This window comes from Phaseolus vulgaris, chromosome 5, assembly GCF_051622355.1.
Source record: "Phaseolus vulgaris cultivar YP4 chromosome 5, ASM5162235v1, whole genome shotgun sequence".
Classification (NCBI taxonomy): Eukaryota; Viridiplantae; Streptophyta; class Magnoliopsida; order Fabales; family Fabaceae; genus Phaseolus; species Phaseolus vulgaris.
The window spans coordinates 34,334,825-34,347,980 of NC_143502.1; the positions used below are offsets into that span (position 1 = coordinate 34,334,825).

The following is a 13,156-nucleotide window of genomic DNA, read 5'->3' on the forward strand; positions in this document are numbered from 1 at the left end:
TATTAATTGACTATTATAATTTTGGAAGTTTGTCTATGTTGAGATGATAACCAATATAATTGGATGAAGCATAGCATATACGTGCGTGTATATCAAAAGCATTGACACAATAATCATTGCTGCCCCATTAATTTAGGTATAATAGTCCCAATATCTATTGCTTTCCACTCTCAAGGGATATATTGGCACTCATAATTAGACACCCTCTAATGGTGGTCCACTGAATAATTACAAGGATTTTAAATAGAAAGATTAGTAATTTTAATACAAAAATAAAATAAAAAAAGTTCAATTTTTCGTTAGGTTAGAATATATAATACTATAATCATATATGGATAAGTAAAGGTACAATTCCTCTGGTCTACTCAATGATTTCATATTCGAATCCTATATAAAACTACATAAATACTTGAAAGAACTTTGCACCCACTCTGTCTTTATCCAGTTCTAACATGATTACCTCAAGTAGAGATACCTATGATTTATATACAAAAAATATTTTAATTGTAGTAAAACTTATTCTTAAATAGTGAAATCAACTTCAATACTTAATGGAAAAGCTTCCTATCCAAAAAATACTACTAAATAGTACAATGATTCGTTCTTCAAGTCAACATTTTCATAAGTTTTCTTATTTGTTGACAAAATATAATTAGCACCATAAATGTCAAGGCTATAAAATATGTCATCTTAAGACTATAAGATATGTTCGGGACATTAGAAGCTAATACAAGAAATGCTGTACTATAATAATAAAACAACACTAAAAAACGTACACCAAAAAGCAAAGAAAAAGATCACATAATATCAATCACACAGCCTAACACTCCCTGTTACCCAAAAAAAAAGAAAAAGTGATACAATTCTAGTTTGTATAGTTATGAGTATTTTGGGGTGTAAAATTTGGTGAGATTGGGTGGCTAAAATGAGTGAAAGAAATTGTGAAGTATTGGTGTATGGAGAATGATAATGAAGTTTAAGAGAGGTTATGTCAACTCCTAATAGGTTTCATCTCTCTCACTCTCATGTATTTTGATTAGCATTGATTAACATGTTAATATTAAGTTCTTTGATTGAAATTGATGTCCGTATAAAATTCATTTATATCAATCTCTCGCATATAAAATTAGTAAAAATGTTTCTTAAATATTGATCTCTCGCATTCTTATAAAAACAACTTAGAGTCTCGTTCAGACGTTAATAACAGTTAACATTTCAAGTCTATTTCTAGCACCCAAATATGTTAAGAATTATTGTTTAGGTCAGAACCCTAAAAATACCTTTTAGTCAAATTTAAGATTCTAGATCCAAGAGTGAGAAACATAACAATAATACCAATAATCAACCAAGAACAAAATATTATATCATATTTAAATATCACCTCAATACATAAGAGCTCGAACAGATTACTCCCAATCCCAAAGGAATGATAGAATTAGCCACACATACTTCTAGCACCTTCCAATCTCCCAATTGGTTACAAATCACTCAATGGTGTTTTCCTCTCAATTTGACATACTAGGGTTGAGTATCTAGCCCCTTATTTAACCTAATTTTCTAGGGTTATGTGACTTCCTGCATCGCACTGATGAACTTCTTGATAAAACATAAAAATAGCCCAATTTGTCTAACGCATTCTCGCTTGAGCGAGGAATTCCTGATAAGTGCCAATGTGTAGTTTTTATGATTGAGAAAATTGAACACTTTGGAATTTAATTGTTTTTTTATGTTAGAAAATTACCCAAATCTGAGAATTATTGAATCCGATTATATATTTTGAATCAAGAAACAAATGAAGAAATTTAATCCCAATTTTTGTGTAAATTGAAGATGAATATGAAACATTGAAAGAAAGAAAGCAAAAACTTAATTGGATCACAAGAAGATTTAGTTCAAGCTAAAATTGTCCAAATTTGATTAAAGGTGCAGTACTAATCTAGCTCAAGCTAGATATGCTAGCTCAAGCTAGAATTGCTAGCTCAAGCTCAAAAGTACCGAAAGATCTAGCTTAAGCTAAATTGGCACGCTTGAGTTAAAGTTCATTATATAAATTTTGAAACACAAATAAAAAGGAGGCGGTGGAAAAAAGAAGTGATTTTTAGAGAGAAGTTAGTGAGAGAAAGAGAAGAAAACCCCTGTTCTTAATAGAAGAACTTGGTCATATCAGCCCTTCTTATGCAATCTAGATCAAGAATGAAGATTGCAGGAGCTGTCATGAGTGGCCAAGTGTTTTCTAACTTGGGATTGAATGTAATCTACTTTGATCAAATGTATTCTTGGTGATATATATATATATATATATATATATAATATTCTGTTTTCTACTTGTTCTTGGTATTTTTGTTTCATACTTATTGCTTGATTCTATCTGATCAATGGAGTCTTGATTTTGATCCTTAAATTTAACTGGAAAGTACCTTTAAGGATCTGAAATAGACGAAAATACTTGATAACTTGTAATGTTAGGAATATATTTCAGGTTATTAATTACATCATAATTCTGTTCATAAAGCTGGATGATTTGTTAGATATATGAGGAATCAATATTTGAGAAATTATCTTATGAATTTCATCCGTGAGGAATCAAGGTGAATGACTTTAAATTAAACATCAAGAATAAGTAGTTTTGAGTATTATGTATTGTATTATTCCAAAATACAAAGGATTGAAATAGACTTAATTCAATCCCAAGTATCTTTATCTATATTTGATAAGTTAGTTTTGTTATGTCTTGAAGCAAATTTTAAACCTTTGAGTTACTTCTTGTGAAATCTTTAATTTGGTTATGAAAAAGTTCTCAAAATTATTTTCTACACTTGATGAGTTTTATAACGGAACTTCTTAATTAGAATTGTTTCATGTGGGTTCGACATTAATACTTTAAAGAGTACTATATTACAGTTGATTTGGTACATTTGCCAAGAAAAATCAACAAGTTTTTGGCGTCATTGTCGGAGAACAATTTCTTTTAAGAATTTCTGAAGTATAACTTATTGAGTATTGTGAATAGTTTATTTTCTTTGTGAATAGACACTTGTTTAGATCTTATTCTTTTATCTTGTGTTAATCCTTCTTGAGTTGTCTTAAATATATGCTATTAAGAGGACAAGTTCCTGAAGATCAATTGGAATTTGACCCAGAAATTGAGAAGACAGCCAGAAGAAATCAAAGCAAGAAGAGAAAAGAAAAGAAGAAGCAAGGACAAACAAAATGAGAATCTTTTAACACTCTCAACTCACACAATCGGATAGAGTTCCAAATGGTTGATAATAGACAAAATCCACCTAGAAGGACATTGGGAGACTATGTTATGCAACAAGGACCAAGGCAGCATAGCCATACCTTCTGCCACCAAATCATTAGAAATGAAGCCATCTTTTCTTAGCTTAATCAGTACTCATCAATTCACTGGAATGGATCATGAAGACCCTTATACTCATCTATCCACATTCTATGAGTTGGTTGGTACTATGGGCTTTGAGGAAAATGATATTGAATCTGTTTATTTGCGTCTATTTCCTTTCTCACTTGCAGGCAAAACAAAATTATGGTTAAAGTCACATCCAAACCAGAGTCTAAGTAGAATGATGTAGAAGAGAAATTCCTACATAGATTCTTCCCACTCTCTCGATATATCAAGGCTAAGTCTGATATCTCCACATTCAGGCAAAGGTCAGATGAACCTTTTTGTGAAGCTTGGGAACGTTTTAAAGTGATGTTAATTTGAGGATATTGCTCAGTTGAACATATTCCACAATGGTTTAAGGCCTGATAATAAAATGATCTTGGATGCTGCAGCAGGAGGTACAATGATGAGTGTTGATGCATAACAAGCTACAATAATCATTGATGCCTTAGCCTCAACAGATTACCAAGCTCAACATGATAAATATACAGTGCAAAAGAAAGGGGTGTTGGATCTTAGTACTTCAGGTGCAATTTTAGCACAAAACAAGATTTTGACTTAGCAAATTGAGGCATTAACCAAGCAAATGTCAAAACTGCCTCAACAATTACATGCAGTAAATTCTCTTTCAATTCAGAATCAAGCTTTGAAGTGTGATTTTTGTGGGGGAGATCATCTTAATGGCCAGTGCTCTTACCAAAATTCATCAGAGGAAGAGGTTCAATATATGAATAATCAAGGAAGGCAAGGTGTCTTTGCATATAATTATCCAAATAACATGACTCAAGGATGGAGGAATAATTGAAATCAAGGATTTGGGTGGAAGCAAGAGGCTGGATCATCTAATTGACAAGTTCCTTATCAGCAGCAACCACATTATCCTTCTATTCATGAGAGAACATCCAAATTGGAGGATACTTTTGAGAAGTTCAAGCAAGCCTCTCTATCCAATCAGAGAAATACTGAAGCATCAATAAGGAATTTAGAGACACAGGTGGGGCAGTTGGCTAAACAGTTAGCTGATAATCAAGGAAGTCAATTTTCAGCCAGTACACAAACCAATCCCAAGGAGCATTGCAAGTTTATCACTACCAGAAGTGAAAAATTTATATGAAAAGGAATTGGAAATAATTTAATTGTTGAGGAGGAGGTTTTAAAAGAAAGAGAGATTGAAAAGGAACAAATTGAGTGTGAGGGAGGAGAATGAAGGAATAAGGAAGATGTTGTAGATATTGGAGAGAAAAAAGAAAAAAAGAAAAAAGTTAAAAAACAAGAGATGAATGTTTCTATAAAAGATGTACCTTATCCACATGCTTATACAAAGAAATGCAAGGAAAGACAATTTGCAAGATTTATGGATATTCTCAAAAGATTGCAAATTAACATTCCTTTTACTGAAGCTTTAAAGAAGATGCCTGCATATGCTAAATTCATGAAGGAATTATTGACAAAGAAAAGAAAATTCAATGACCAGGAGATATTTGAATTAGAAGCTGGATGCAGTGCTATAATTCAAAAATCATTACCACAGAAATCTAGAGATCCTGAAAGTTTCACTTTGCCATTTACCATAGGAAATCTCACTGTTGGAAAGGCATTATTAGATCTTGGAGCTAGTATTAATTTGATGTCTTTATCAATGTTGAAGAAAATTAGAGATGTAGAAGTGAAACCAACAAGAATGACTTTGCAGTTGGCTGATAGATCAATCAAATATCCACATGGAACAGTTGAAGATCTGTTGGTAAAGGTAGATAAATTTCTATTCCCAGTAGATTTTGTTGTAATGGATATTGAAGAAGATGCCGAAGTACCTTTGATATTGGGAAGACCATTCATGAAAACTGCCAAAGTTATAATTGATGTAGACAAAGGAAGATTGAAGGTTTGTGCTCAAGATGAAGAAGTAAACTTTAATGTTTTTGAAGCAATGAAATATTCAAATGATCATAAAGAGTGTTTCAGAGTGGATATGATTGCTGCTGAACCTTTAATGACGTTAATCACGTGTCAAGCTATATGACGTTAAATGAGCGCTTGCTGGGAGGCAACCCAGTGTTTTATTTTGAAGTGTGTCTTTAATTTTTATTTTTATTTAGTAGTATGTTTTAATATTTGATGTCCTTAAAACTAGTTAATATTTGATGTCCTTTAAATTTGGAAATTGAGTAATGGTCATGTTGGATTGAAATGAATGGATGAAAGAAAGCTTAAAAAGGTTTGAACCTATTGGCAAAGACAAAATAAAAAATTTCAAGAAAATTTCATTGTAGGGTAATTTTAGCTTAAGCTAGCTTCTTATAGCCTAAGCTAGATAAGCAGAAAAATAAAGAAATTTTTGTTCTGCAATTCTCGCCTGAGCTAAAATGAGCTAGCCTAAGCTAGAAAATCCTGTTACTCTTCACCAAACTTTAGCTTGAGCTAAAATGAGCTAGCTTGAGCTAAACAAATTTGTTGCTCTCTGCCAAACTTTAGCTTGAGCTAAACAAATTTGTTGCTCTCTGCCAAACTTTAGCCTGAGCTAGAAAGATCTAGCCTAAGCTAGTGGGATTTTTTCTAAAAAAAAAACTGCAGTATTTTAAAATCACATTTGAAAACCCTGCACCCTAACTCATTATTAGTCAAACGTTCTCTGTTTCAAAAATTCGAAGTGGCTGACGTTTGGAGTTGGGAATAGAGTTAAATATGCACCATAAATGAGAGCTGAACCATCTGGAGCATCAACAAATGAAGATCCAAACCAAGTTCAGAATGATGATGTTGGCACAGAGCGGAACAAAGTCATAAGAGGAGATTGATACTTTTCATGCACAATGAACAAAAAACTGGTTTTATCTTTTTGTTTAACTTTACTTTCAGTACTAATTTAATTTAAGTAGTTTAATTTAGTAAGTTGACTTTAGCAGTTTAGTTTAATATTTCTTACTTTATCTTTTGTTGATGGCAAGCTTAAGTTAGTATAGTGGCTGATGTTTGCATATTTTGTGAAATCTTGTATATAGATATATGATGGTATAATTTTTTGGAAAATGAAATCAAACCATAGTTCTAAATTAGAACAACCAAATGGATTGATCAGGGAATTAATTTGAAAAAGAATTTGTGGTTGGAACCATCACTCAAATTGAGAAAGGATAGTAATGTGTAAAAGTTGGAACAAGGTAAATAGTTGAAAGCAATGACTGAGAACAATTGAGGAATTGAAATTAGCCAACCAAGTGAGAGTGTGAAACCTTTAAATAGTTTGAGAGACTTTCACTAGTGAAGAGTTAATTGAGGTTTCCTAATTTTCTAGTCAATTTACATCACAAAATCAAATATGGAGATGATTGAGGCATGTTTAATAGAGTTGGATGTGAGAAAACTTAGGGCCAAACAGCTAACCTTTGCAATATATAATGAAATGTGTAGAAAAATAACCCTTTTTGAGCTTAAATTTGTTTTATTGCACCCTAGCTTTTGATATACAGATATTGTCCTACCCTGTGGTATGCTAACAAAAGGAGAGCATAGGTGCAATTCAAATTTCTATAATTAGAAGAATTGAGTTTGGTGTGGCTGCTGGGATCTTGAGAATGAAAAAAAAAAGAAAAGAAAGAAAAAGAAAAGGGGCATTACAAGAATAAAAAGGGAAGTAATGTGGATGAATCTTATGGAAGGGATAATGAATAACACAATTAGAAATTGAATTGCAAATATGCTAATCTTCTGTTAAGTGTGTATTTTGTTATCCTAGAAAAACCAAATTTTCTTTGTAACCCAACCTCATTACAATCTGAAAAAGACCTCAAGATCTATGTTGGTAAAAGTGTTTGTAATCAACTAGAAATGAAGGACAACCTTAAATTAGCTTGGAAACCAGTGAAAAGAGAGGGAAAATACTCACCAGTGAGGAATGAAGAGAGAAATTCCTTAGTTTGATTCTCAGTAAAGAGTAACAATTGTTTACCTTGGAAATTGAATACATTCTTATCCTGTCTTGGTTTGAATTGATAGGAAACACAATCATTTTTTGTTGAATTATCTTGTGCTCTTTTCATGAAGTTTTTCTGATATTGAACTATAGATTTGATTTCTAAGGACTTTTTGGGAGGAATGAACTCTTATTTTTTTTTGGGATTCAATTACTCTGCTTGAGGACAAACAAGATTTTAGGTTGGGAGAAAATTGATAAGTGTCAATGTGTAGTTTTTATGATTGAGAAAATTAAACACTTTGAAACTTAATTGTTGTTTTATGTTAGAAAATTACCCAAATCTGAGAATTATTGAATCCGATTATATATTTTGAATCAAGAAACAAATGAAGAAATTTAATCCCAATTTTTGTGTAAATTGAAGATGAATATGAAACATTGAAAGAAAGAAAGCAAAAACTTAATTGGATCACAAGAAGATTTAGCTCAAGCTAAAATTGTCCAAATTTGATTAAAGGTGCAGTACTAATCTAGCTCAATCTAGATATGCTAGCTCAAGCTAGAATTGCTAGCTCAAGCTAAAAAAGTACCGAAAGATCTAGCTTAAGCTAAATTGGCTCGCTTGAGCTAAAGTTCATTATATAAATTTTGAAACACAAATAAAAAGGAGGCGGTGGAAAAAAGAAGTGATTTTTAGAGAGAAGTTAGTGAGAGAAAGAGAAGAAAACCTCTGTTCTTAAGAGAATAACTTGCTCATATCAGTCCTTCTTATGCAATCCAGATCAAGAATGAAGATTGCAGGAGCTGTCATGAGTGGCTAAGTGTTTTCTAACTTGGGATTGGATGTAATCTACTTTGATCAAATGTATTCTTGGTTATATATATATATATATATATATATATATATATATATATAATACTCTATTTTCTACTTGTTCTTGGTATTTTCGTTTCATGCTTATTGTTTGATTCTATCTGATCAATGGAGTCTTGATTTTGATCCTTAAATTTAAGTGGAAAGTACCTTTAAGGATCTGAAATAGACGAAAATACTTGATAACTTGTAAAGTTAGGAATAGATTTCAGGTTATTAATTGCATCATAATTCTGTTCATAAAGCTGGATGATTTGTTAGATATATGAGGAATCAGTATTTGAGAAATTATCTTATGAATTTCTTCCGTGAGGAATCAAGGTGAATGACTTTAAATTAAGCATCAAGAATAAGTAGTTTTGAGTATTATGTATTGTATTATTCCAAAATACAAATGATTGAAATAGACTTAATTCAATCCCAAGTATCTTTATCTATATTTGATAAGTTAGTTTTGTTATGTCTTGAAGCAAATTTTAAACCTTTGAGTTACTTGTGAAATCTTTAATTTGGTTATGAAAAAGTTCTCAAAATGATTTTCTACACGTGATGAGTTTTATAACAGAACTTCTTAATTAAAATTGTTCCATGTGGGTTCGACATTAGTACTTTAAAGAATACTATATTACAGTTGATTCGATACACTTGCCGAGAAAAATCAAGAATTCCTGCTTGAGCGAGAAAGGTGTTGATTTCCAAAAACGTCACTAGAGCTTATTCTCACTTGAGCAAGATAATCTGCTACTGAGTTTAACTTTTTTGCTTTTTTTGTGCGTTTTGGGTCTTCCACCTTTCTTTTTTTAGCTTATATTATTCCTCTTTAGTCCAAATCTCCATTATTCCCTATAAACCTGAAATTAACACTAAATTTGGGAATAAAATGCTCTTATTTAATTAAATATCATAAAAAAATGTAAAAATGTATAAATTCATAAATTAGGGGTTATTTTATATTTATTTTAGCAATCCATTAATACTCACAAGTGCCTTTATTTTAATATGAAAATAGAAAGAGGAAGGGTGCTAAAGGATCTTCTTGCCTTAGGCCATTTTTTGGATTAAATTCAGTAGTTGGACTACCATTTACCAACACCGAAATAGAAGAAGATTCAAGGAAATTCTTTATCCATTCAATCCACTTTACGCAGAACCCCATTCTTCCTAGCATATAAAACAATAACTCCCACCTAACAGAATCATAAGCCTTCTCATAGTCCACCTTAAAAAACACACACTCTTTCTTTTTCCTCTTGACTTCCTCAAGGGTCTCATTAGCTACCAACACATTGTTCAACAACCTCCTTCCTTCAAGAAAAGCAAACTGCCTATAATCAATAACTTTATCTAAAACCCTTTTCAACCTTAAGAAGAGAATTTTAGCCACAATTTTACATTAAAGATCAATCTAAATTCATTTAGATGTTGTGGATTTACAACCTTTATAACTTATATAATAAAAAAAAGCACTAATTCCATTCGGCCACCTACCACCCTCAACAAAGTTTTGTGCCACTCTCAAAATATCTCCCTTTTACATACTAAATACTACTTAATTTTTGCTTGAAACTTTGTCCACCTAAGTAAAAGTAACAACCTCATATTAAAATATCCAATAGAATTAAATAATTGTTTCTTTTATTCTAAATTTGATCAATAATTTAGTTATTGTCACATTTAATGAGTAGTCATTTTTCTTTCCTGTCATTTAAATACAGTTAAATTAGGTCCTAATATGTGTTATATATACATGACATTACATATATATTCTTTTTATCATTTACCTTTTGCTACTTTTATTTTATTCATTTTATAGTTTATAATGTACAATAATTTTAAATTATTTTCCAATTTTTCCTTAAAGTTGTTATACTAAATTTTATAGATTGAAATTATAAAAATTAAACATTTTGATTTTCTCACACATTTCATATTGTTTATCGCTATAATAGATAAACAGTGAAATTATATTTTTCAATCAAAAAATAGTATTAGAATTATACTAAAAATACATAAATATACATAGTAAATAATAAAGCTTTAATATGTTAAACACTACTCTTTTAAGTCATGAAAAGTTAGACTCTTTATTCACTTTCAAAAAGTAGTTCTAATTTAATTTTGAATTTAGAAAAAAAAAATTATTCAATGTGATTGAAATGTATACCAACTTAACTTTTAAAAAATAAAGTACCTTGAAATTTAGAGAATCAAAATAGTACATTAAAGAATAATTCTTAAATATGCCCTCTTTTAAGAATATATAATTCATAAAATAAATTTCACTAAAAATGGTTCAAATTTATAACAAAGAGTTAATTTTACTAAATAAAATAGAATTTCTTAGTTTATAAAAAAATTAGATACCTGGAGGGAATTAATTTCGTGAGTGAGGTTAAAGTTTCACTAAAAAATTCATTAAATAAAAACTAATCTTAAATACAAAAAATAATTAATTAGTATATTAATTAAATTAAATATTATTTTATAAACTATAAATTATTTGTATTTAAATTAATTTATCTTATTAATAAAAAATTATAAACTAATTTTTAAATTTGAATATAATATTAGTTATCAAAGTTTTAACTACTAATTATTTAGAATACAAAGTAGTTAATAGCTAAAAGTTTGATAGTTAATGTTAGATATTGTACCGTCCAAGCCTAGATCGAACATATACCGATCAAACTCAAGTTGTATGTGTTTCAACTCAACACATAACAAAGTAAAGTAAAGAATAGAATTCTCAAAGTACCTGCAATTATTTTCTAAACAAAGACCTCCAGAAATTAACCAAGATATCAGGAATTCTTATTAAAAAAACACCCACAAAATTGTCACAATGTAATAACATTAATTTGAACAAATATATTTTGTTAATCAATCTTATTTATTAACACACAATTAATATAATTCCTCGTTATTTGATTTTAGGGCACAATATTCCAATTACTTTAAATACACTGATTTTAACATATAATATCTCTGATCATATATATTCTGTAATATCTCAATTTCATTAATACATTTATTTAATCATAAATACTCTTATTATATTAATATTATACTATGATTTTATTATATTATGCTCGGATTTTGTGATATGATACCATCATACTAAAACCAATATCATTGATGCCCATGAAGTCTTATAAAATGTCCACTACTCTTAAGGAGTAAAATCAACTCATATTTGATAATATACTCACTTTATGCACAAAATTTTATGTTTTTATTGACTTGAACGTAAGAATATTCTTTGCAGGTGGAGTCCCCTCATTCCTTTGGAGTCAACTCACGAAGCTTGCAAAGAGGTGATCCAGTGACTATTTTAAAATTCAATCAACCATATTTCGGCAAGAATAGATACTAATTTATAAATTAGATTATAAATTTCTATTAATAATAGAAACTACTTATATACAAATAATTATTTAGTTTATAAAATAATATCTAATTTAATCCTAATTAATAATTTTTTATTTTTATAATTAATTTTGATGTAATGATTTTTTTTAGTATTTTGTATTAATCTCAAATCAATATCAAGATTATCTCTGATTTCTTTTATAAGAAATAAAAATATATTTTATTTATCCAAGAGCTTGATTCAAAGTACCATCAATTTCTGAAAACAACCAGATAATATTTATCGCAAGTTGTTTACATATTTAAAAAGTTTATAGTACCAGCCTCTCCAAAATATTTAATGGTGTCTTCGATAAAATGTTAATTATAACTTATTGTTGTGTTAAAACAAATTTAAGCATGTTCCATTTATTAAGTTGCGGAATGAGTTAAATAAAAATATTAAAAGAATGTGATACAAATATGTATAACATGTGTAACACGACAAAGAAAAAAACAACTCATTAAATTAAATAAAAACTATTTACAAAAAAGACCATGATAACTAAGTTAAGACAAATTTTTCATTTACCTCCGTATTTATTCTTCTGGTTCATAGTTTCGAGAATACCAAAATTATCTCTATATTTTATTGACATTTTTTCTTTCAAATTTCAGATTTGAACACTTTCTGAATTACAAAATTCGAAGTTAATATTTGCGATCTTTTGTATTTTAAATTACACCATAAAATATAAATTTTTTAAAATACAAAATTTGTATTTTGTATTGTGTGTTAAAATGTAAATTTTCTTAAAAACTAACCAAGAAAAGTAATTTTGGTATTTTTTTAAAATATGGAGGTTCAAAAAGAAAATCCTGGAGGTGCAGGAAGAATTTGCCCCAAGTTAAGAGTTTGTATTTTCAGTTGTACACACTGTTCCCTGTCGGTGACTTAACTGAACCAGTATGCCCAATCACGTTTGGCAGTTTGGCAATTTCTTCATGCACCATGTCAATTACAACATGCACCCAATCCACTGTCGGAAATGACAAAAATATTTTTCATAAATGACAAAAATATTTTTCATAAATGACGAAAATAACCTTATACAAAAGGAGGGTGTAAATAAAAATCACTTCCAGAACCTTTTATCCGAAAATATTTTGGATTTTGATATTCGGTACACATTTTTGAATTCCAAAATTTTTTATTCGGAATACATTTTTAATTTTGTGTTTCGGATTTTTTTTTCAGAATATACTTTTTTATTTTTGAATTTTATTTATTATTTCGGATTTTCAAATCCAGAATAAGGATAGTTTTGGAATTTTGTAAAAACTGATAGGGTGCAGGTCAAAATTGATATGGTGCAGGAAGAAATTGCCATCACTTTTCTATGCTATTTTTTTGTGCATTTGGGCCTTTTTGGCACTTCTTCAAAGAAAAAAAGGAAACTATACTGAAAGTGGACTTTAAACTAAATTAATTGTCTAAATTCCGTTTTGTTTTATTGATGATTGAGTTGATCAATCCCATTTTCACTTGAGGTCAATTAGAGAAACCCAAAACTTGTTAGTTTGATTAAATTGTTTTGGATTTAAAGAACTT

At 29.4% G+C, this 13,156-nt stretch overlaps 1 protein-coding gene across 1 annotated transcript; it reads left to right on the top strand.

Moving 5' to 3' along the window:
- The first annotated feature begins 4,682 nt into the window (after positions 1-4,682).
- On the top strand, positions 4,683-5,429 carry LOC137834335 (uncharacterized). The gene has a single exon (XM_068642393.1). The coding sequence runs from the start codon at positions 4,683-4,685 to the stop codon at positions 5,427-5,429; it is 747 nt and encodes a 248-aa protein (XP_068498494.1).
- The last annotated feature ends 7,727 nt before the right edge of the window (positions 5,430-13,156 follow it).

Bases quoted from the DNA above. Each gene is read 5' to 3' on its own strand.
- LOC137834335 (XM_068642393.1), top strand. From the start codon at position 4,683: ATGAATGTTTCTATAAAAGATGTACCTTATCCACATGCTTATACAAAG.